At 33.4% G+C, this 24,962-nt stretch overlaps 1 protein-coding gene and 1 long non-coding RNA gene across 3 annotated transcripts; one reads left to right on the top strand and one right to left on the bottom strand.

Moving 5' to 3' along the window:
- Window positions 1-1,279, top strand: LOC136998202 (uncharacterized). Its single transcript, XR_010888835.1, has 3 exons — window positions 1-19; window positions 134-577; window positions 710-1,279. It is a non-coding gene; the product is annotated as an uncharacterized lncRNA (long non-coding RNA).
- Window positions 1,280-5,086: 3,807 nt separating this feature from the next.
- On the bottom strand, window positions 5,087-18,688 carry LOC136998201 (cytochrome P450 4C1-like). Of its 2 annotated transcripts, none has more exons than XM_067350650.1 (14): window positions 17,618-18,688; window positions 15,976-16,208; window positions 15,379-15,600; window positions 10,709-10,818; window positions 9,977-10,070; window positions 9,384-9,569; window positions 8,986-9,082; window positions 8,644-8,746; window positions 8,394-8,493; window positions 7,884-7,990; window positions 7,154-7,222; window positions 6,680-6,848; window positions 6,237-6,416; window positions 5,087-6,138 (listed from the first exon to the last, which is right to left on the bottom strand). In XM_067350650.1, exons 3-14 carry the CDS (start codon window positions 15,533-15,535, stop codon window positions 5,975-5,977), a joined length of 1,536 nt encoding a protein of 511 aa, XP_067206751.1. In that variant the 5' UTR covers window positions 15,536-15,600; window positions 15,976-16,208; window positions 17,618-18,688; the 3' UTR covers window positions 5,087-5,974. The 2 variants fall into 2 exon arrangements, with proteins under 2 accessions (XP_067206751.1, XP_067206750.1); XM_067350649.1 differs by having other exon boundaries at window positions 15,976-16,167.
- Window positions 18,689-24,962: the final 6,274 nt, after the last annotated feature.

Genomic DNA, 24,962 nt, shown 5'->3' with positions numbered 1-24,962 from the left:
AAATAATGAATCCTTTAATGTAAATACAAGAGAGAAATTTTAAATTCGTTACTTACATTTAATGTGATATATTTGTTAATATCACTTGGACATTAATAGAATTTTTATAATTATTTCTTTTCTTCTATTACAGATTACCTACTAAAGAAGAAATTAAAAAAAAATGGATAGATTTTATAAAATTTAAACATGGGACAGCGTGGCGAGAAATTAAAAATATATTTATTTGTGAGTTACATTTTGATGCTGCGTCATATAAACCTTCAATAATATCTAATCCAGACAGGAAATATTTGAAATCAGATGCTGTACCAATATTAGCTATAGATTCTGATACGAATTTTGATATTGATCACTATAATAAAGAAATAAGTACAACAGAGATATATACTACTAAAAATCAATTTTATACAATGAATGAAACTTTACTTAAAAAAAATAATACACATAAAGAAATAAATACACAAACATATACTGATCAAGAACAACTCTGTACAAGTAAAAGTTTATTGGAAATTGAAAATCAAAATATAAAACAAACTGATAATTTTCAAGAAAATCCTTTAAAAAAGGAAAGGTAATATTATTATACTTATTATTAATGATAGTTTTATTTTTTATTCTATTTTTTCTAGTTCTATTTTTTATTCTTTGCTACTTTATAATTAATAGAAATAATAAAATTATTAATAATAAAATAAATTTATAGAAAAAAGCAACACAACATTCCCATTAGACGTCCTCGAATAGGAAAGCCACGTTATCTTGGGGATATTAAATCATGGAATCTAGAAAATCCTGAATGATTAAAACAATATTTGGAATTGACAACAAAACATATTACACAATTAAAACAACGGAATGGTACATTGGAAAAAAAATGTCAAAGATATAAGAAAAAAATAACAAATTTAAAAAATCTATTGCTTCATTTGAAAGAACAAAATTTAATATCAAATGATATAGAACGAAAACTCAGTGTATGTATATAAACAAAATTTCTTTATAAAGTAACGAATCTATATATTACACATGTACATTATGTATTAATTTTTGTAAATAAAAATTATAATAAATTACAATATATTATACTTCTAAAAATATGTAAGCAGATTATTTTATAAATGAATGCGTGTATTCTTTAACTTTGATGCAAAAGTAGTTTTGTTCTTTTATTATATGTAAGCAGATTATATATTTTATAATCTTTAATTTTGGTGAAAAAAAATAGTTTTTGTTCTTTTATTATATGTATGTATAAGTAAGTATCAGACTGGATTTTGTGAATAAATTTGTGTATTTTTCAATTTCGGTACAATTATATTTTCTCTTTATTACATACAATATAATTTTTTTTACATGTAAGAAAATTATATATTTCAAATAAATGCTTTTGTATTTTAATTTTCTTGCAAAAAATAATTTTTTGTTTTATTATATATAATTATTTTATGTTTAAAAATTTTAATTGTAAGTTAAATAATTATTTAATTTACAATTAAATTATAATTAATATATTAATTATATAATAGATTTTTATTTGTAAATTTATTATTTATTTAATTTGTAATTTTATAATTAATTATAACTAATTACTATTTTTATAACTAATGCAGTTTTATTAAAATAAAATTTTTAATTATAAATTATATTTCTATACATTGAATAAAAATATAAAATGATATAAAAACAAAAAATATTTTTTAGATAAATTTTATGTAAATGTAATTTATTGTTAAACAAAATGCAAATGTATATGTGTGTATATGTATTTGCACATTTGCATTTTGTTTCATAATAAATTATGTTTACTTGAGTTCTTTATTTCCCTACATTTTTCGGAACAGCGCATGCGCGAAGAAGAGAGAGAACGCTGGTACACTCCCTATTTCTATCGCAGTCCGATTACTCGCTCAGGGACACGTTTTTCTTAGGAGGGGATAGGCAATGCTCCGTCTATTTATATAAGTCTATGGAAAATCCAGACGGGTCCTGGCCTTTTGCTATAAATTTTCCACGATTTTTCCCAGGTTTTGGTTAAAAAATATCTTTGTGTATTTTTTCCTGGATCTGGCCGGGTCCGATCAGAGAAAAACCAGTATTTTTATTCTGAACTTTCAAGTTATGTTAACGTTTGTTAAATATATTACGGCTCAAAATAGTAACACCTTAGAGCATATCAAAGAGTTACGGTTCGAAATAACAGAAAAAACGGTTTGAAACGTACAAAATGTGTGATCGCATATTCGCGGCTTCTCGTCTACTGTTGAGGAAACGAAAATATCGGGCGAGGACAAAATTAGAAACAAATATAGAAGCCTAAGTGCGGTAGCGCTTCTCTTCTGTAGGGACTGAACTAAATCAATCCCGCTTTTAATAAAACTGTAGCAGTAGCCTAAATACGGTAGCGCTACTCTACTGTAGTGAGTGCGAGAATAAATAAACACTAAAGACTCAAACTTTATAGAATATGTTAGAAAGTTAGTTATACTTGTTATGTATTGTTTTTAAAACTCGCGTTAGTGCGGCGCTACAGTGACACTTATTTTCTTCTTTAAGCCTTGCTTCTTTTGTCTCGCCCCTTAGCGATTGCTCTTTGTACCTTGCTTTCTGGCTCGCTCAAATCTCTGTACTAATAAATGTGTGGTTTTATACAAATTCTCTCTTTAATTCTCTGAAGAGATATAATCAGCTCCTTTCTTTCTCCTCTGGGTGTGCGGGGTCGAAAGTGCGCATAATATTAATAGAAATAACAGAATATACAACTTTAATCTTTCGTAGTGTCAGGATCTTTTTCTCGACTGCTCGACTTCGTCGGGATCCCGGTTTATATACCTTTACATCAAAGATGCCGCTAAATCTTATTATAATAGCTATTCGCCGCTAGCTAACAATCGTATCAATATCCACCGTTAGTTTACAATAATGTAATTCTTTATAATATGCCGATGATAAGATGACTCGTTCGACTGTTGCATTTCCTTTCAAGGAATAGTAATCGCAGGTCTAAGGTTTCACTAGGTCAGTAGGCACTAGGCCAGCGTATGATATTTCACCGCATGATCAAAACCGCTGCCGCCGCATAATAAAAGCGCTAATTCTAAGAAGACAATTATAAATCAAGTATAATACTACACAAAAATAGCGAACATCGAAACTGAAAGTGACACGTGTGACGAAAGTGACTTGATAAAAAACAAATATTCGCGATCTAACAGTAATGAAGCTACTAATAGTGCTGTAAATGAGAATGTCTATCCCTAGATTAATGCCACTTTTACCCAAATCTACAAAAATGTTTATAGGAACGTCATCCGCAAAATACAATATCGAACAATCCAGGAGAAAACCCGAGTAAAAAATAAGGGCCCTAGGCGGGATTCCAGTATAATTTCTAGGAAAACCCGTAGAAACAACGCCTGGGCCTTGGTACATTTTAAATAATGGATCCGTCCATGCCCGCCGTCCCCCATTACATATGGGTCCAAGCTAGATTTTCCGGACATATCCAAGCTATACTTGGGGAAAAATATCCAGGGCCAGGCTTTCTCCTAGACCAGATTTTTACCTGGGTGGCGGAATTAAAATATATTTGTTTTATCCGATAATATTATCACAATGCCAGCACAAATGTAACAAAATCTGCTGACAATTTTGACAACAAATCGACGGGAAAAAGTTTCGCGCGCTTAGACTTGCGCAAATTGACCGATCTTTTTTAATTAATTTCTCATTAATTATTGCGAAAATCGCAAAACGGTACAGGATTTTTCTACTCGGTTTAACCCGCTCTACCTGCACCCGAGAGGTGATTCAGTAATTACCGGACATCCTGTATATGTTCTAGAAAATGTTGAAATATTAAGACAAGAACTAAAAATTATACAGGGCAAACGAAAATCTTTTTCTAAGTGCCTTTCACCAGAGAAACATAAAAAAATAAAGACAAGAGGATTTCACACAGCATTTGTAATAAATAATTTGATATATTTGTATAGTTATACAATAATTTATTTTTTTATTCGATTACTGATACATTATAGCTAAAAATTAAGTATAATCGTTAAATTGTTTTTTAGGATGATAAAGATAAAAGAATAAAGAAGCAAGACTTGAAACAGAAACTTAAAGTTAAGACACAAATTAACATTCCCAAAGTTGCCTACAATACTAGAGGCAGTAAACAAGTAACAGACAAAAATTCTGATTACAAGGATTCATCAGAAGATGAGTGTGTGATAAGTAAATCAAAAATATCAGAATTGGTAAGTTTTAGAATGTACAACTTTAAATTCTATTTCTATACTTTTCAAACCCCAAAGTGTTCAAGACGGAGCTGTCAGTTTTCCCCGGAGAGCTTCGTACACACACAATCGCTGACGTCACATGTTCGTGTGCGCTCGGCTTTCGGTTTGTAGAAGCGAGTGGATGTATGTTTTGCGTCTCCTTTCCACCAAGCCTAACACTGGTTTTATGAGGCGACTTTGTGCGCGTTTTGACTTTTAAAATTTTTGGAAAGTTTTTTATTGCAAAATTCAAAATACCAATTGTTAAAGAAATTAAAAAAACACGTATTTTTTTAGAACGTTTTTAGGACATTCTACAGATGTCTTATTTAGAACGTTTTGAGGACGTTTTTAGACGTCCTTATATTTATTATTTTTAGTATGTGGTAGAGTTATCAATGTAGAAAGGCGAAAAATTTAAACATTATGCCGCTATATTCAAATCTTGCTAGGGGTCTTTACTAATCTTTACAAATCCTTTTTTAGTATCCCTAACAGCACATGTAGATACTGAGAACAATCTGAGAATATCGCAAAAGTATAATTGTAATATTCTCAGAACATTCTCAAATATACTGCGATGTACGTAGTACGTTCTAGGAATCATCGTATGTCCGCGGTACCATCTTCCATAGAATTTCGCAGGAAGGTCTATAGTTTAAAGACAGTATCAAGATAGGATAAAAATGGGAATGGTGCAGTAGATCACATATACATGCACACATTTACACAGCCAAGTGCTGAAACGCGCGTTTATATATTGTATAGGATAATTTAGATTAGGTTAATTAATCAGTCAATTTCTTATTAATTGATATTTTTATTTCAAAATTACGACTGTAAGCGTAAAAATATTTACATAAAACTTACAATATAAAATAAAGTTCTAGAAGCCTAAGCTAGAGAACTTTAAAGGAACGATACTGCGAACTGAAAACAGTTTTATGTTAAATCATCTTTTTAAGGCATTGTTTAAAAAATAATTAAGAAAATGTATTGTATATTTAACCAAGAACCAAAGAGGTGAGAGGCAATTATAATGCAAGTTTACGAACATAACCTTAAAATATTTTAAGCAAAATAATTTAACAAGTACATAAAAAATAATAAAAATATTACAAAAATCATATACAAACACTATCTAGCTCTTACACTTCATTCACTATTTTGTGAAATAAAACTTAAAGGAAAAAAGGATTACCTTCGATATCAGTAAAACCTCGGATACGTGGTGTTGCGTGGTGTCACTTGATGCCGGGCAAGCGGGAAAAGACTGGAAATAGGAATTACGTACATATGTAAATGGCGCAGGTTAGTGCTGGTCTCGTCAAACCTGAGATTATACGCGCGCGATAAAAATGCGTACGTATCACTTCCGTACGTTTGAGTCAAACCTGAGATTATACGTGTGCGAAAGAAAACCGAATAATACTGCAAAAAATATTATAGGATTGATCTCAGTATTTAACGGATAATCACAATAGAATGAGTATGAAAATGGGATGATACGCAGGATATCGTGTGCTGTTAGGGATACAGAATGTCCGCAAAGACTGAAGCTAAATTTATACAATGTATTAATGAGATGGAGTAGATAAAAAAAATTCTTATAAACTTATATAAAAAATACTTTATTAAAAAATTATAAACATTCGAAGACTTACAAGCAGAATTATTCTCTATAACATTCAAACCTTGATTGGAATAAATTTTACACGGATTGGACGAGTAACTCGATTTACTATGTCCAATGCAAATTGAAGATCTTTTAAATAATCAATAGGTTCCAAATAAAAGTTATGTATTAAAGAAGCCATTATGATCTTCAACTCCATCATGGCGAATCGCTGACCTATCATTAACCATAAAAATTACAACAAATTAGAAATGATTTACATACTAATAATAAATATATATAGAATATTAAGAATTTAATATTGTAAATATTACCTATACAATTTCGCGATCCTGCACTAAACGGTAAATAAGAAAACGGATGACGATTTTGAATATTTTCAGGACAAAATCTGTCAGGATCAAAAATTTCTGGATTTGGCCAGAAATCAGGATTTCTGTGAATCATTTTAATAGGAATAAGTATTATTGTTCCAGAAGGCACAATATATGATTCTGAAAATATCACAAAACACAATTTATTAGGATAATTAAAAATTATTCAAATTGTAAAGTGAATATTTTTATATAAATTATTTCACTTAAGTAAAAGCTTTTTCATACAATAATTTACTATTTTCTTGAAATATTTTCGTTAGAAAAAAATTAATATTAAATTATGAACTAGTCAGTTTATCAATATAATATCAATCAATATAACATCTTTTCTGAAGTTTTGTAAAAATATATATAAAATATATATTTTATCAATTACTCACGTGATTTTATATCTTCGCACGGAACTCGAAGTATAAAAGGAACGCTAGGATACAATCTCAACGATTCCTTCAAACATCTTTCCAAATATGGCATATTATTTAATGCTGTTGCAGTAAGTTTTCCATTGTTCTCTTGCATAACTGCATTAATTTCACTTCTCACACGATCCTACATTATTGAACAAATTTTCACACGTTTTATTTGATTTGTATTTGTGTCACTTTTAATTGAATTATCTATGCGACACACACAGAATACAGAACATATATCCTTTCATATTTATATACATAACAATTTTATTTAATTATAAATTTAAGCAGATTACTTTATATCTTTTTGGATTTATTACAGTAATTTGTTCTAATATTATCAGAAAACACAAACAATATTAAATTTAACTAATTATATATTTAATTAATATAATCAATGAAGTATTTACTGTGTGTTTGAAAATCAATATAATTATGATATACCTGAATATTCTTATGCTCAGCTAATAGCAATATCGTGAAGCATATAGATATTGTTGTTGTATCGTGACCCTGTAATGACAAAAATATATTTTATTTATTTCTTTGCGTTACACATAGACTACATATGAAGAGTTCGGAGAAAAAGTAGAATCCTTTTTTAAATTCATGTATAAAAAAAGATCTGAACAGGTTTTACTGAATTATTTAAAAGTACAAATGTTCAAATTAAAATTAAAAGAAACTATGAAAAACAGTGTACATGTTGCTGTACACAATTAGAACAACTTTAATTGTAGAACTAATTTTCTAACAATTAATAATATCGGATTTGATCCACTTTTCCTCTGAATCCCTCGTGTATGTATAAAAAGACTTCGCAAAAATAAAAAGCAAGTTAAAATATTTTTAATATTGTCAAATTTAAAAAGTTTTTTTTTTTATATAATTTTTGGATACATTGTACCCGTATAAAACGAAACTCGAATATATTGAAAAATTAATAATTGCTTTTCAATTTTATTAACAATTATTAATCAGAAAAATATTATTGTTGTTCATTGTATCACATTAAAGTAAGAATAATTATTTTATGGAATAGCTCATATAAATGAACATTTTTATATGAAGCAATTTGATTTTACATAATGTATTTTGAACTCTTTACAAATTTTTTTACAAATATATTTGTTATGGTATTATTTAATAAATATAAGTAATTTCAGATATCTACCGCAAACATGAAGGTATCAACTTCTTCTCTGATGTCTAAATCACTCATCTTGTTATTGTCAGATATCGCTATTAGGAGATCCAACATAGCTAGTCGCTTTCTTCGTACTGAGAAAAATAAAAATATTTTGTATTTAATATATAATATTAATTTCTTTATCAGAGTTGATCAGAAAGGTCTTGTGAATTTTCAATAAAAATAAAAAGTAAACTCTAAAGGAGAATTTTTGGATCAACCCAATATATATAAATATATGTGTATATAAATAATGATAATAGAAACTTTCACATTTAATACGCACGCGTGTGCATATACGACGTACAAATACATACACATTTATATCTGTATATATGTAATGGAGAAAGTGATAAATGAGAGGCATTATGCATAATGCCCGAGACTAGTCGGGCAGAGTGATAAATATTTGTTTATGTAAATATCACTTTGTCCGTGACATACCATAAGTGTTTATGTGTGTGTGTGTGTCTATATGTGTTTGTAAGCATGTACCTCCTATTATTTCTTCATCAAGGCTTAGTGAATTATTTTCAAACTGCTTCAAATATCGCCCATCAGTGTTTTTATGATATTGTTTCCTTTCTGCAATAACCTAAGGAAAATTCGTTCATCACTTATTGCTAAATGCTGCTAAATGTACTGCTAACATATTAGATTGTTAATAATTTTATTTAAATATTATTATATTTTTATTTACACCAAAATTCTGCACAATTTTAAATAACACGCAATTCTCACTTACTTTTTCGGTGAATCCATGCAATATTTTTAAATTCTTAGCTTGCTTTCGACCCAGTGATGAAAGCGCAAATGTCACATCAGGATAAAGCCACGGTTTTATTATTCTATGTGCACAAATATATGTAACATTATATAAAAAAATAATAGCATTATATTTAAAGTCTGCGTGCGACTTTAAATGATTCTATAAGTTACATCATAATACTTTTGTGGAACACTAATCAAAACTTTACATTTTTTTTATATTCAAACATCCTCTAAAATATGTGGAATATACTTAAACGTGTTTATGCAATTAGTTATACATATATACATATATTGTTAAGTTGTATTGCATAGTTACCTAGTTGAAATTATTTTACTGATTTCATGAATTGCTTGACGATACTCTTTTACCTGATTTTTGTCCATATCTTTCAGAGAAGTTCCCATAGCGGTTTCTATAAATTATTGATTAAAGTTAGGTATATAAATTGTATATAAGTTGTACATAAATATTTGTTAAGATTTTTATTTTAATCATAACAATTTAATATTATAAAAGGAAATAATCTATAATTAATGGAGATAATCTTTCAATTAAATATTACAATCTAACACATTGTTGTTTAAAGATATGTAGAAGTTTATCAGTGCTCAAATATTAAGTATAATTAATAAAAAATTATTATAATTATAATAAATATTTAATCAATTAAATGTCAATAAAGAGAAAAAAGTTTTTGTAAATTACGAACGTACCGCATATTGCATTCAACGTATGATGACTAATAAAAGAAATTAAATCATCAACAATCAATCCTTCGTTGTCATTCAAACGTTGTGTCAAGTCATTACTCTCCTCGATCAGTACATCAACAAACCGTTTTAAAATATCAAAATGAAATGCTGGCGTTAGCATCTTTCGTCTTTTACGCCATTTTGTTGCTGTAATAGAGATAAAATAGTATCCGGTTTTTATGTAATAATACTCTAAATCACTAATATTGTATTTGTCGTAATACCTGCCTTATAAATTAAGTTATTCAAATTTATACATCAAGATAAATAATTTTACTAACAAAGAACTGTAAATTCTGTACTACTTATTGACAAATATGTAAAAACCTTTATGGCGTTTGAAAATTACGTGTAATTCTTGAAACTTATTTTGTTTATTAACATTACTCAGGATAGACTATAGACTGAACATACGTGAAAGGACAATATCAGGACAATCGAGTTTGAGTATTTGTAGACATTTATAAAAATTAAAAAGTATAGTTTTTATATATTTCCAATTCGAAATATCGTACATATTAGAAATGAGAATTATGTTAGATCTATTATGTTACCTTCACTAGTGAATAGGCCAGTGCCCAACCAAGGACAAATAAATGAGTAAATAAACCCTTTCCGAACATGTTCTGTCGGAATGTTTAATATTGTCTACAATCATATAAAAAATTATAGATAAATAATATAAAAAAATCCGCAGAAAAGGAGTGTAATTTATGTATCATCTTGTTACAAGTGTAATTGTTTTTACAAAATTATGTTTAAGAAAATATTAAATAAAGTTAATTATTTTCTGAACAACTCTCATTTGTATTAGACGGTAAACGTACAATTCCAAATACAAACTGTAAATATCGAATTTCGTTATTTAACATTTATAAAACTCTAATATAATAATGAGAAATACATGCAGGGTGATTCTCATAAACGTATTTATTGAATATCTCGGAAAGGACTTATGATGCGTTCTTTTCGAGATATTGAGAGAATGAGTACGTTTATGAGAATCACTCTGCATGTATTTCTCATTATTATATTAGAGTTTTATAAATATTGAATAACAAAATTCGATATTTACAGTCTGCATTTGGAATTGTACGTTTATCGTCTAATACAAATGAGAGTTGTTCAGAATATATATATCTCAATATTCTTCTATCTTTATATCGTTTGAATGACAAATACTAACATATACAATATTATAAAAATTAATAATAGAAAGAAAATAATATTAAATTAAATTATAATATAATAATAAAGATTTGTTTATCTTTAATTATTTCTTTCACCTTTACATCATCAGGATGACTAGCTGCGACAAATGCAAGATTAAAACTCCACGCCTTACAGATGGGATAATAAATTTTAATATATTTCTCTATTTTCTTCAAACAATCTTCTGAAAATTTCAGTTTAAGAAAATAATTACTAATTGTTTTTTCATATATATACTCAGTAAACACAAGCTAACAGTAAAATAACGTCAATGTTATAATTTCCCACTCAACAATGTAACAGCAATACAACATGCCTCGTACGTAACGATTATATTGTTGAGTGGGAAATTATAACATCAATGTTACGTTACTGTTATTTTGCGTTTACTGGGTAATTATTAAAGAATTACAATTAATTATTTCTATATATGCGCCATTGATTGACTGAATTAGAATTAATTTTTTTATCTTCCCAGCAAACCAATATGTATCTGTAATATTACTCCAAGAGCACATTTAGAGAACAAAGTAATATTTCTATAATTATGTATATAACTTATAACATTTCTCTTAAATGGTAATATGGCGTATGTATTACTCTTGATACATATCACTAATGTAACATTCTGTTTTTCTTAAAGGGGGAGCCTCGTATGAATCGCTAAAACGAAAGTGATTTTTAGGAATTTTTTTTTTAAGAAACAATGCAACGGATCTTTTTAAAACTTTTTGGTGTTTTAAAACATATATTAAAAAGTAAACAAAAATTTTTGTTGTTTAAAAATAATTGATTATAGAGCCACTATAAACAAATGTTGACGCAGCCTCGTCACTGGAGTTGTGAATTGGCGGGAGTTGTAGCGTCTTTTGCACTCGTTTAAAACCCAAAAAAAAAAAAAGTTTTTCTTTTCTATGAAATTATCTAGTCGATGAACCTAAAAAATAAGTAAAAAGATAAAAATTGAAAAAATGGCAACACTTTAAAAAAAAATTGCGATTTTGACCCACAAAATGTCACCTTATTTATGCAATAAAAATTGTTTAAATTAATTATTTTACTAACTTTATAGGTTCATCGACAATTTATATTATTAAACTACATGTATATACAGGGACAACTCGATTGATCGAATAGTTTTTGAGTAATCTTTCCCGCCAATTGCCAAAAACTGGTTTCGAGAAAAACGCGTTTAAAGTTTTCGGTATTGAAAAGTAAAAAAGAAAAGTGTAACAACAAGTTTAAAACTGAGGCTCCGATTTCCTGCTTCTTCGAATTTCACACTTTGCTTGCACTCTCCAAATTGCACTCTCAAATAAGTGCTTCCGAAAACGCGCCAAAAACAGTTACAAATTCTATAATCTTATATCTTATGGTACCGTTGATCAAGCGCACCGCCGCGCGCTTGTATATCTGCGCGCAAGAAATAGGCTGTGGACTCCTTAAAACTTCGAATTTTGTTCTGTAACTTTGGGAATATATTTTCTACATGGATTGCTATTGATTAAAGCAAAAAAAAATTTTTCAATTTTTTTAACCGGTTACACGAGGCTCCCCCCTTAATAACATGCGCGAGCACGTATTATTATCATACTCATTGAGTCAGTCATCTTCACTTTTATTCTCGTAGTGTTCGTACTTAACTTAACTTAACTCTGTTACACTCTGACACGAGAATTTAGCAATTGGTCATTTTGTGTACAATTGTGTGGCAATTGATAAAAAAAGGAACTCTTTGTGAAAAAGTTCAACAAAAACAAAGACGTGTTTGTGCTAAATAACTGTATCTAGGTTGAAGACACTCAACTTAATTTCGGAAACTGCCAAAGTGCCAAAAAGTTCCAATTTGCAGTGTTTGCTTCCATTCATAATAAAGAAAATATTCATAAGAATAAAATAGTTGATAATATATTATAGAACAATATATATTATTACTTTTATAAATATAATACTTTATTTATATCATTTCGTTAAATACATGGCAATGTCGCACACTGGGGCTTCGTCCCACTGCATGTCGTGACAATGTAACAATAAGTGTTCGTTGGATAAATTGGTATAATTATACATTTTAAATGAAATATTGCAGTTATCTTTTAATATATATTGTATTCAGCAATGCTGAAAATTTTTGATAACGCGTTAGAGAATTTCGCAATAAGAATAATTTTTTATTCAATTTGACAGATTATTCAATATTGATAGACTTATTTTAAAATACACACTTCAAGTATTAATTGTAATATTTAGAAGATATAAATAAAAAAAGTTTATCGGGTATTTTTATTTTTACATTTAAAATTTTTACACTAGATATTACTTGTCTTTAAAATCTTTCAAAAAACTACATATCAAAAAATATCTGATGCATAATTTATAAAAATAATTTTTTTACCTGATAACGGTTATTAATTACTTTATAATATGTCACGTAAAGACTTTTGTGATGTCTCATACCGCCAGAAAAGAAGGATAGTGTTGCGTGAAAACTAATTATTAAATACCTGTGATTCACAAAATATTGACATATCGAGTAAAAAATTAAAATGTACCAGCACTAGCAATAATGTTTCGAATGTTTATAATTTAAATAATTATAATAATTTTGATCAATATAATAATTTTAATGATTATAATGATAACAATTTCGACTCTTCAAGTGATGAAAGTTCAATTTATAATAATTCTTCTGATTCTTTACTGTCACTTAATAACGATACTTTACACGATGATTTAAGATCTTGGGTAACGAAACATAATATCAGTCAAAGCGCTGCCAATGATATGTTAAAAATATTGTTTAAAAATGGTCTTTATGTTCCAACTGATTGTAGAAATTTGACGAGAACCCCGCGTAATACATATTCAAAGATAATTGACATTGATGGTGGAAAATATGTTCACTTTGGACTAGCGGAGAGTTTAAAGCATTCCATTGAAATATTTTTTTATACGTACCCTACAGAGATCAAAATAAACATTAATATTGATGGCTTATCTATTTCAAAAAGTTCAGGAAGTCAATTCTGGCCTATATTGGGTGCCATAGTAGCGGATTTTTATACAGAACCCTTCGCAATCGGAATTTATCATGGCACAACTAAACCCAATAATGTCGATATTTTTTTAAAACCTTTTGTAGAAGAAGCAAAAACTATTTTTGATTCCGGTTTAGATGTTGGTGGAAGAATTATTTCTATTAAATTAAATGCTATCATATGTGATGCGCCAGCAAAATCATTCGTATGCGGTATTAAAAGTCACAATGCGTACTTTAGTTGTACCAAATGTATTCAAGAAGGTGATTTTATAAATAATAGAGTAGTATTCCTAGAACTTGATTCAACATTAAGAACAGATTATTCATTTAAAATCAGACAACATAAAGAACATCACATTGAAAAATATCAAACTCAACCAACTATTATAGAAACTCTTAATATTGGAATGGTTTCAAGTGTACCGTTGGATTGTATGCATCTTATTTTTCTTGGTGTTTCAAAAGGATTGCTTCAGTTTTGGATTAAAGGAAAGTTGAATATTCGATTAAGTACTGCTTTATTAGAAAAAGCTCAACGGCGCAATAATTTATTAAAATTATTTATACTAAAGGAATTCGCACGTCGCCCAAGAAATCTATTAGACATAGATCGCTGAAAGGCAACAAAATTTAAACTTTTTTTATTATACACAGGAATCACTATAATGAAAGATGTATTGCCTAAAAAATATTACATACATTTTATCTGTCTATGCGTAACTATAAGAATTGTATCTGATAAACAATTTGCATATTTACTTGATTATGCTCAGTCAATTTTGAAATATTTTGTTGGAAAGTACGGTTTATATATATATTACGGCGAACAATACGTATCACACAATGTACATAATTTGCTCCATATTTGTGCAGACGTTAAGCAGTTTGGAACAATTGATTCATTTTCAGCTTTTAAATTTGAAAATTACTTATATCAGTTAAAGAAAGCATTAAAAGTTAGTGGCAGGCCTTTTGAACAAATAGTTAATAGAAATAAAGAAAAACAATATGAAAAAGTCTAAGAATAAACAAAATTATCCAATTATTCATTATGATAGGAATAAAATGGAAATAAATCATGTAGAGTACAATGGATTTACAAGATTAAAAAAAAAAAAATAATAATTGCTGTATACTTAAGAACAATAAAAGTGTGGCAATAAAAGATATTTATTGAAGAATGACACTCTACGCTTTCGAGTAAAATAATATCACTCCGTCGAAACCATTTTTATTTACCTTGTAATTCAACTTTGATTGGTATTTATAAAATATTTGGAGATGAGATGCATTTACCTTCTGCAATTATTAATGGCGACCAAATTTTTCGAAAATGTTTTAAAGCAAGTAATGTATTGATCTCAAACGATCATTCAATAAGTATAGTTATTAGTTTATTACATTAAGCCAATATATTTCAAATTATTTTTGAACTACTCATAATTCGAAATCTTGTTATTACTACAGTAATAGAAGATCTAATAATAGTATATATTTTTAAAAATATATACATATATATAAAAAAAATACATATATGAAACATTATATGGTTTGCTGGGTTATTGTTACCGTAAACGTTAAAGTATTGTGTCAAATCATCAATATTATAGATATTTTTGTATTTTATTAATAAATACTTTTACTAATAAATACTTTTCTGTAAATGCTACTTATTAATTTGTAAATGTACATAGTTTTACTTGCCTAATGAACTGCAGCACCACATAAGAGTATTGCCGATTAATAAGAATGCCGGTGGTCCTGGTATTTGATCGATAAGTTGCCCAAATCTTCCATGATGAATAAGATAATGGCACAATAATATAAGAAAAATGCATAATAGCATTAAAGTAATAAGCATTTTTTGTTGAATAAATTGAAATCTTCTTAACTTTTTTTCTACTTCCTGACTTGGTCCTGAATGTTCTGAATACGAGTTATGTAATATTTAAAAAAGTTAAATAATCAGGAATTGTTTGAAATTGATTTAATAAACGATACAGTTTATTATTTTTTCGCATAGCAACATAACAATATCTATAAGATCAACTGAGACTACTGAAGCATTCTCGCGGTTTTATGATATCTTCCCCACTTATACTCCCCCTGTAAACTGCAATTAATTTAAATTTAAAATTTTCAAAATATTAAAACGATCAGACCGGCAATTAAGAAAACACGTTCTTAAATCATTTTTAAATATCAGATATGATGATGTTGGCTACATAAAAATGCTATTAAACTGTATATGATCAGATGAGATATTCTATCTCATTATATGTATATGAAAACAGATCTAACCGAGTATGATTATATATCAGAGCTCGGAATTATTTCATCTTTTCGGCCGATTCTCGTGATATACACCTCCTTTTTTCTCCTTACCGCGCATGCGGCAGTCGCTTGGGCCAGCGCTGCCGAGCGTTAGAATAAATTGATCCAATTGAGAATCATTACAACATTCATCTCGATTCCGTCATCGTTGTCGTTTAGCTGCATGAGAATTGCTTCGGTAAATTTGTGCAAAGAAACGCCTGCAAGGCGAAAGTTGAATTGCTGTGAAATCGCAGTGAACCGTGTACGGTGGAAGTGTGTCGATATTAATTAAGGAAATTTCTTTGATTATCGGTTGATGTCTTACAATGGCGAGATCGAAGGGGAAAAAGTTAATAGAACGCACACCATCGATTCTCGTAAATACGAGACATCCGTTCTAATTGCTGTCGCGATCTTTGTGCTACAGACAAGATTTGTTCAGGGTTAATTCGTATTTTTGCGTGTCTTTGGTTACTGCATGTACATAATCTCGAATGTTAATAGAATATGAATGATATAAACAAAATGAAGAAATGAAATACTTAGTCGTTAACGAGATAAGAAATACTTTGAGACTTAATATAGTAAAATTAACGTATAATCGATTAATGACGAGAGATAGTGCGATAATTAAATATGGATGGTTAAAAATTGTTGGGGATTAATTGTTTTTTGCTAACATCTATCTGCAAATGAATAATTTATGATTTGTTAAGTCAAATCTCCTGCTATGTTTCGTGTGAATATAAATTTCTTGATTTCTTATTTCTTGATTTCTTATTTATTAATAATTTTAAATAAAAAAACAATTTTATTTCTGTAAAGATGATAGCGATTGAGATAGAGAGACACGAAATACAGTTAGTATCTCATTAAAAAGATCAATATGTCAGACGCGCTTTGATTCAGAACGCAGATCTAGCAAAACAGATTATTGACACACATATTAACATTAATTATGTGACTCGAATATGCCATGCAAAGCATCAAAAAATTATTATTTTAATTTCTGTAAAGTGGAACGATAAAATGCTTTTGATTCTATTAACATATTATTAAAATGTTTATTTATTAGCGTTATTTACAATTTCGTGGATTTTTCCATTTTAATTTTTTATTTGAGACAAAATAAAATAAACTTTTAAATTTAAATCAAACATAATTTTTATTGCAAAATATATATATATTTTTTTTTTATCGAGATTGAAGCAAAAGTGTTATATTAGAATTTGCAATCTGGATTAATTCTGATGAATCTGATTTGAATTTATAATTTCTATGCTGTATAGATTGGGAAACAATGCAAATTCCACGATATTCTATGTATTTTTGACTATTGTTTGAATTTCTAATCTTGTCTATGCAGTGCAGATTGAAAAGCAGTGCAAATTCCACGACGATTCTGTGTTCTATGAAGTTAGATATAGCATATATGCCGCGACCGCGGGGATAATCGCACATAAACATGTCCTTTATTTTCATGATATGCGCAGTTTCCTGTATCGCCGGTTCGCACACGATCGGCGGGCAATTGGTGAAATGGCCCGCTACGCAATCAGAAAATGTACACGTTGACACCCGGAGTACAGTTATAACAGTTTCGATTATAACGCAAATATATATATACGTTTCTCTGATCAGGCAACAGGCAGGCGCGACGATTTGTTTGTGACTCCCGAGGCGGTGATCCGAGCATCAGTGAACACGTTCGTGATCAATATGCTAATATCGCGACGGACCGTCGTGCGCGTTACAGAACGATATCAGGAAGCCGTTAATATAAATCGCTTCTTTCATATAATCAATCAACGTAACAATCGTTTATCGCGCATTTCGAGTAATCTCTTACTTGTAAAACAGAGTCAACAGATCAGTGTTTCATGTCATTCCATTTGGCGGTCGCCGGTGCGAACCAGTTTATTAACGATAATCGAATAAACAAAAATGAGAAAAATATGTACTTGTCGATGTGCTTGAAAAGCTAGTAACTGAGCTATCGTGTTTGCATGTTGGTATATAAGTTGCTCGTCTGGAAGTAAGTCAAATTTTTAAAGATAATTTTTGATACGGTTAATTGAGTTTTATTTCTCTCGAATGAGAAGATTGCAATCTGTTGCAAATGGACTTGCTTGGAAGAAACTATCAATTTTTCATGTTTTATCATTTATTATTAAATTTTATTGTTTTGTTACATAATTGTTTTGTTTATCATAATAATAATTTTTTTAAATTAAAATCTTATATCTTTATATTTAATTATTGCATGCAAAGAAAATAATTTGTCAATTAACAATAATTGGTACCTTTGATTTCTGATTGATTAAATATCTAAATAATATTTAAATAAAAGCCGATAATATGTTTGAATAATGATAAATTTTTACGATAATAAAATCTAATTTTTTATCAATTTCAAATAATGATAAATTTATTAAATATTGTTAGCGATCAGTCTTGATGATTTATGATATAATTTGAAATAATTTATGATTTGAAGAATGTGTCTTGACAATACACATATGTTAGAGGAACTCGATGATCATGTCATCATCGATATTGACTGACATGTATCAGCTGCCATATATAACAATCGCAAGAATTGCTGCCAATCATAAGTTATTAGAACCTGAGATTGAGAAATCCGTAGACTCTTATTGCTTTTCCTGATCATAAACCGGTATATAAAACAATAAATAACGTGTTTTAAAACATGCTGTAGCTTAAATCATGCGTTTTAGTATCTTTGCCACAATGCAAATGGGTGATAATAAACTCTAGCGTTCAGTTAGCAATATTAGTATTCGGTATTAATCGATATTCTCGCTTAAATATTTAGATATTTATTTACACACGTGAAATATACGACAACAATTTTTAACCGCTATATACTGCAACATTTTTGAAATTTTTTGAAATTTTTTGGAGTTTATTGGCTACAATTTGCATATATTTACATATTTACATTTACCGCTCATATTACATGAGCAATAAATGGCTTTGCAAGATGTCTATAATCAAACTTTGGGAAAAAATTCCCCGAGAATTCCCTAATTTTCCCAGTATTTTCAGATCAAATTTTCAGGAAAAAATAGAGTATTTATTTTACTTTTATATGCAAATTTACGAATTCGTTTACTGTATCAGCTTCTTCTGACTCATATTTATGAAGAAAGAAATGAGGATTTACACAAGTTTCAAAAAATAAAATTTTTAAAAGCATTGAAAAATGAAGAGAACTAATTAACCAATTGTGAAATATAAATAAAATTCTCCAAGCATTTTCAGCAGAAATTTGCCTGAGTCACGATAAAAGTTTTCGAGATTTCCCGATTTCGCTAAATAGAAAAAAATAGCTATTTTGGATTTTTCTCAGATTTATAATATAATATAAGAGCATCAAGAGCCGTTTCGTTCTTGATGCAGGAAGTTAGTGCGAAATTTTTAATTTTTCTTATGGAAATAAATTTGTCTAAATTAGAGACAGTTAAATTGTACACCGATCTCAGATAGAGATACATAAAATGTATAAAAAGTTAAGTACATTGTTTTCACATATGGAGAATCATAATGTACTAATAGGAATTATTGAAAGGAAAGGAAGAGAGAGAAAATATCAGGGCGCGAGTGGATGAAGCTGGAATTTGAACCCGGGTCTTCCGCTTGCCGGAAGCTCTACGCTTCTAATATTTATCTCTCGCTGGATTAAGAAATAAACAATTCTGTAGCAGATAGACGCGTCATTTAAAATACATATAATGGAAGGCTCATATGATAACTATCAAATATAATATAATATAAGAGCATCAAGAGTCGTCGTAAGAAGTTCGCACTATCTGCCACGGCCCTTGATTCTCTTATATTATATTACATTTGATAGTTATATGAGCCTTTCCATTATATGTATTTTTCTCAGATTTTTTAGGTAGTAGATATCTCTTGTTTTCAGAAAAAAATATTTTAGTAAAGTATTTTTTCTCTATATAATTATATTTTAAATTTCAATGTATTAAAATTATATAAAATTTCTTTATTTTATTTGATCAAAGAGCTTTCTTTATTTCTTTGAAACATATTTTAATACGCATAAATAAATATTTAGAAATAAAGAAAATATTATAAAGAGATATTGTTAGCTTTTGGTATTTTATTAACGATATAACTAGTTCGAAGGATCTGATCTCATACACATAAAATCAGATCAGGTTAATTATATGCGCGATATATAGAATACGCAAGTTGCATACATTACACGCAAAAAAGACACACAGCTTCACATATGCAAAAGTCCACTAGGAGTGGCACCGTCATCATGATGGACAAATGTTTATCGAGTTATCCCGTTAGGCTCAGCCAACGTGCACAGCGGTCGTTTTATCGAAGATTGTCCATAAGCATTCTCCCCTGATTAAAGTTTTACGATCTTACAATCTTACGAAGTCTTAACATCTTACGATCGTTTACCGATATTTACAGGCAAATTTTTGCTGATAACTATATATCGATCTGTTACGATTTATTATTCCACAGTATAAAAAATCAGTAGTCAGAAATAATTAACAGCGTGCAATATATGCATAAATGATTAAATACGAGCTAATTGGCAAATGCACATTTGCACATTTACCGTTAATAATCAATGCAAAATTTATTTAAAAATATAGATGTAGGATCCCAAGTAGCAAGGTGACGTCAGAAGACGACATAATGACGTTTATTTTTAGTCATTTTTGGACTATGACGTCGACGACTAATAATGGACGTTTATAAGACGTCATTTCTTAAACCAGCTAAAGACGTCATTTTGAAAACGTCTTAAGGTCGTCCAAATAAATTTATAGTATAATTATTTTTGCTTCTTAATGGTGTATAATTATAGATTAATTATAAAATAAAAACCACAAAATTTATTGCAATATATTTTTAAAGGCCATCATGCGCACAATAAAAAATTAAATAAGGAATAAAAAATAAGAAAGAAGAAATAAGAAATAAAAGCGAGTTGATCAATCATGATTGATCGACTCGCTTATTTCTTATTTCTTATTCCTTATTTTTTCATTGTGTGATAGCTTTAAGTTGTAAAACATGCACTTAAGAAGAATCTGCGCAATGCGCATTACTAGTTCGGCGGGAATTCGGTCACGTACGTTGTATGCTGTTACACGTGTATCGTGATGGTTATGTGCGAGCACATGCAGCTTTTCACGAATATAATTTACAAGTAAGTAATTTAAATAAATTTTATTGTAAAATTTATACGTGTAAAATAATAACTTAAGCTAATGTGAAACTAATTTAAAATAAAATTAATAAATTATATTTGTATGTTACTAAAGTGAGAAAAATTATATTAGGTTAGATTAGATTAGAAGATGTAACAATGCCCCTCCTCGTTGTGCGCCACCTTGTCGTGGTGAGGGGGCTCACCGTGGGACAGCTCGTTGGAGTCGTTTCACGGTGCTAAGAGCGCACAGTTCCTCCTTAGGGGGGAACGGGGGTCCAGCTACCCCTCAAGGGACTTGTCCCGGTTAGCCGGTAGAGGTTGGCGGCCCTGACTACAATCGCCCGGATGCCTGGATCCGTTAGGAGTGTTATTCACTCCACCGGGATAGAGGAGTAAACCTCGAGAAAAAATCCGGGGCCTGACCAGCCTCGTTAGCACGCCGGTGTTCCGGCATAACGGTTGGCCCCCCATGGCACGTGGGGGGGGGGGGCGTGACGACTCACACCGTAACCCCAGTTAATGGGGCCGGGGGCCGGTGCTAGCTTAGCTAGGACGGGCCGCGAGGGTGGTAAAACCTCTATAAAAAGACCCGGGTAGGTCGAGCTCGTGAGCCCTGGGCGGGCAGTCGACCTAGGAGAAGGAAAACTCCGATATCAAACCATAGGTGAATGGGGGGGAGGTGCGTAAGCTCTCCTCCCCAGTCGTTCCCGGACTCTGCGTACTCGGCCGGGGGTCGTCCCTCCCCGTGCCTCGCATCTATTCATACACACACTCACGCACACATACATTCTTGGCCCCCGTACTTTCTGGGCGCCTTCGCTGTAGCGAAGATGCTCGGAAGTCGGGGGTCACGCATGCATCGGCGGGGGGCACCCGCGCATCGAGGTGATGCGTGGGCTGCCACCTCCCGCCTTGCATACACATACACACACTCACTCACCATCATGCACTCTCACATTCATTCTGCACATACACACTCATTCATCCTCATTCACGCCCGCCTGGATGGGGGCCTGTGGTCTGCTTTGCGGACTGGCATGTAGTGGTGAGGGGGCGGCGGCTGCGCCGGGACGCGTTCCCCGGGGGGATCCGTATTCCTTGCGGATCGGCATTCCTTACGGAACGCGCTTTTGGTGTACGCCGTTGCGCGTGATCCGCCGCATGTCGGTCCTCATGCGGGCGGGTGGGCGGGGGGGGGGGGGTTCTCCCTCCGGCTGGTCGGTGGCGTGCGCCGAGCGTGCCAGTCGCTTTTTCGGGGGTCCGTGAGGTGTGCACGCCGATTTGTGTGTATGGGTCCGAGAAGACAGGGATGGGTCTCAAGCCAAGGTGGAAAGTATCATGCCGAAGGCTGAATGACCACAGAGACGGTAAAAATGTGTGGTCTGAACGATCCCTGTGAGCGAGTTGCGCAACCCCACAGTACATAAGTCGCAGTATACCGTAACCCCAAGTTTGGGGCCGGGGGCCGGTGTATGCACTGTTGCATACACGGGCTACGAAGGTGGAACAACCTCTATAAAAAGACCCGGGCAGGACGGGCTCGATAGTTCTGGTCGACAACCGTCCTAGTGGAAGGAAAACCACGATAAAAAACCCGGAGATGACAACTCTGTTAACAAAATACAAATATGGTAAATATTATGACGACAGAGAGGACTTTTTTTACTGCCTCAGGGGATTCGGACCCCCAGAGGCCGGCTCGGTGCTTTCCCTGTTGTCATCGTGCGACGAGCTATTCAGGGCGTGCCACGCGGGCGCCCTGGATCTTATGGCTACCGCGGACGGCGACCTGTGGGCGGAGGCCTACAGGCTTTTAAGTATCCTCCTCGGTATAATCAAGGAGATCCGTCGAAGTTGCACTATGATGCCGAGTGGAGGAGGGAGAAACCCCGGAGGAGGGGGTGCTAGGCCTTCCTCCTCCAAAACGGAGAAGGTGTCTGCTCCAAGCAAATCCGATGCCTGGACGCAGACACTGAGAAATGGGGGGCAGCAGCCCGCCCACCAAGAGGAAAAAGGGGGGAAGGGCGATCTCACTCTCCCCCCTCGATGCTATAGGTGCCTCCGAAGGGGGCACGAGAGGTGGCGGTGCCCCTCGACGGTGGATCGCGGCAATTGCTGCCTCCACTGCGGAAGTGCCGGCCACAAGGCGCAGGGCTGCTCGCAGCGCAAAGCAAGCTGCCCAGTCTGCGCGGAGGAGGGCAGGAAGGCGGCCCACAGAATCGGTGGCCGCACCTGCCCGGTCGTCCCACCAAAAGTAGGGCGAAAGAAAAAGGGAGGAAAAGGGGCGGGGGGAGGGCCAGCCCCCTCAGTTGTACCCCAGGTCGGAGGAAGCCGGGGAAGGGGGGGGGACACCGTACCCCCCTCGGCGCCCCCAAGTAAGGACATAAGTAGGGTGGAGGAAGTCCTGGGGGGCGAAGGAGAGGGTGGGGATGTTCCCATCCCCGTTATTACCCTCTCTCCCGACCCACCCCAGGCAATGGAAGTGGAAGCAGGAGGGGGGAGGGTCTCCCGGGACCCTTCAGTAGAGGGGGAGGGGGGAAACCCGATTCTGTACCCTCTGGAATGGAGGAAGGGAGTAGGGGGAGAGGGGTCAACAAAGGCCCTCCACTCTGCCCCACCCCAAAGAGGAAGATAGAGACTGGGAAAGGGGAGGGAGGAGCCAGCAAAAGCCCGCTGCTCCCTCCCACCCCGGTAAGGATGGAGACCCAGGTTGGGAGCGGAGGGGCCGCACTGGGCCCAGGCCCCGTCCCCACCTTGGAGGAAGGAAGAGAACCGCCTGTGGGGGGGGGGGGGACTCGAGGCCCCCCCAGCCACAGGCAGAAGAGGTGAGAAGTAGAGAAAGGGAGTCGGCCCCCGCCAAAAAGATGCACGGGGCCACTCTTCCCTCCTCTCCCCCTCCCAAAAAGGGAGGGAGGGAAGGACAGTTGGTTGAGGGGGGGACCGAAAACCCGCCCCCCGCCAATAAAGAAAGGAAAACAGTGGAGGGGGCGAGAGAGTGTGGGAGAATCGCCCCTCCAGCTGAGGATGAACAACCACCAGAGGGGAGCCATAAGGGGCCCATATATAGATTCACACTGTAGAGGGGTTTGCGTGTAGGAAGAGTGGTGGGGGCGGGGGAGGTGCCGGAGGATGCGCCCCCTCTCCCCATGGAACTCGATGCGGTGGGGAGGAGGATCCTCCAAAGATGCCAGGAAAGGGGGGTGGACCCTGGCTGCACCAAGGCGTGGGTGCGTCGCCGGGAGCCCAGAGGCCGGCAACTGGTGCTGCAGTACACGGGTCCCGACAGTACTGCAGTTATGACATGGGTTAACGTGATGGATGAGACCCGGGACGAGGTAGGGAATGAGCTCTGGATACTTTACTCGGGAACGGAGGTGAAACGGGGGACGACTGTGGAAGTAGTGATGGAGAAGGCAGTCGCCCCCCTGTGGATAATGTCCCTCAGCAGGGGGCGGACCGCGGAAGGGAAGGTTTCCCTTCCGGGGTCCTCCTCCGGTGGAGGGACCATGGGCCGGTGCTGAGCCGGAGGGAGCTGGAGCGGGCGATGTGTTCGTGAGATGAGGACACTCCGCCCTACCCCTGCTACGTCAAGGAGTTGATGCAGGTGGGGTGGAAGGACCGTGGACAGGATCCCCGCAGCATAGTGTTTGGAGGAGCGACTCGACGCGCCGACGCGTGGAAGATGGAGGTAACGTACTCCGGCCCCAACCAGCTGGAAGGGGTCGAAGTACTGAAGAGAGTGGCTGAG

This window comes from Linepithema humile, chromosome 2 (genome assembly GCF_040581485.1).
Source record: "Linepithema humile isolate Giens D197 chromosome 2, Lhum_UNIL_v1.0, whole genome shotgun sequence".
Taxonomy (NCBI): domain Eukaryota; kingdom Metazoa; phylum Arthropoda; class Insecta; order Hymenoptera; family Formicidae; genus Linepithema; species Linepithema humile.
This window is presented reverse-complemented; position numbering and strand designations above follow the sequence as displayed.

Coding starts and splice junctions, on each gene's coding strand:
- LOC136998201 (XM_067350650.1), bottom strand. CDS start 15,535: ATGCTTATTACTTTAATGCTATTATGCATTTTTCTTATATTATTGTGC. Junction 10,819..15,378: donor GTGGTGCTGCAGTTCATTAG/GCAAGTAAAACT, acceptor TGAAATTTTCAG/AAGATTGTTTGAAGAAAATA. Junction 7,991..8,393: donor TGATGAAGAAATAATAGGAG/GTACATGCTTAC, acceptor TATTTTTCTCAG/TACGAAGAAAGCGACTAGCT.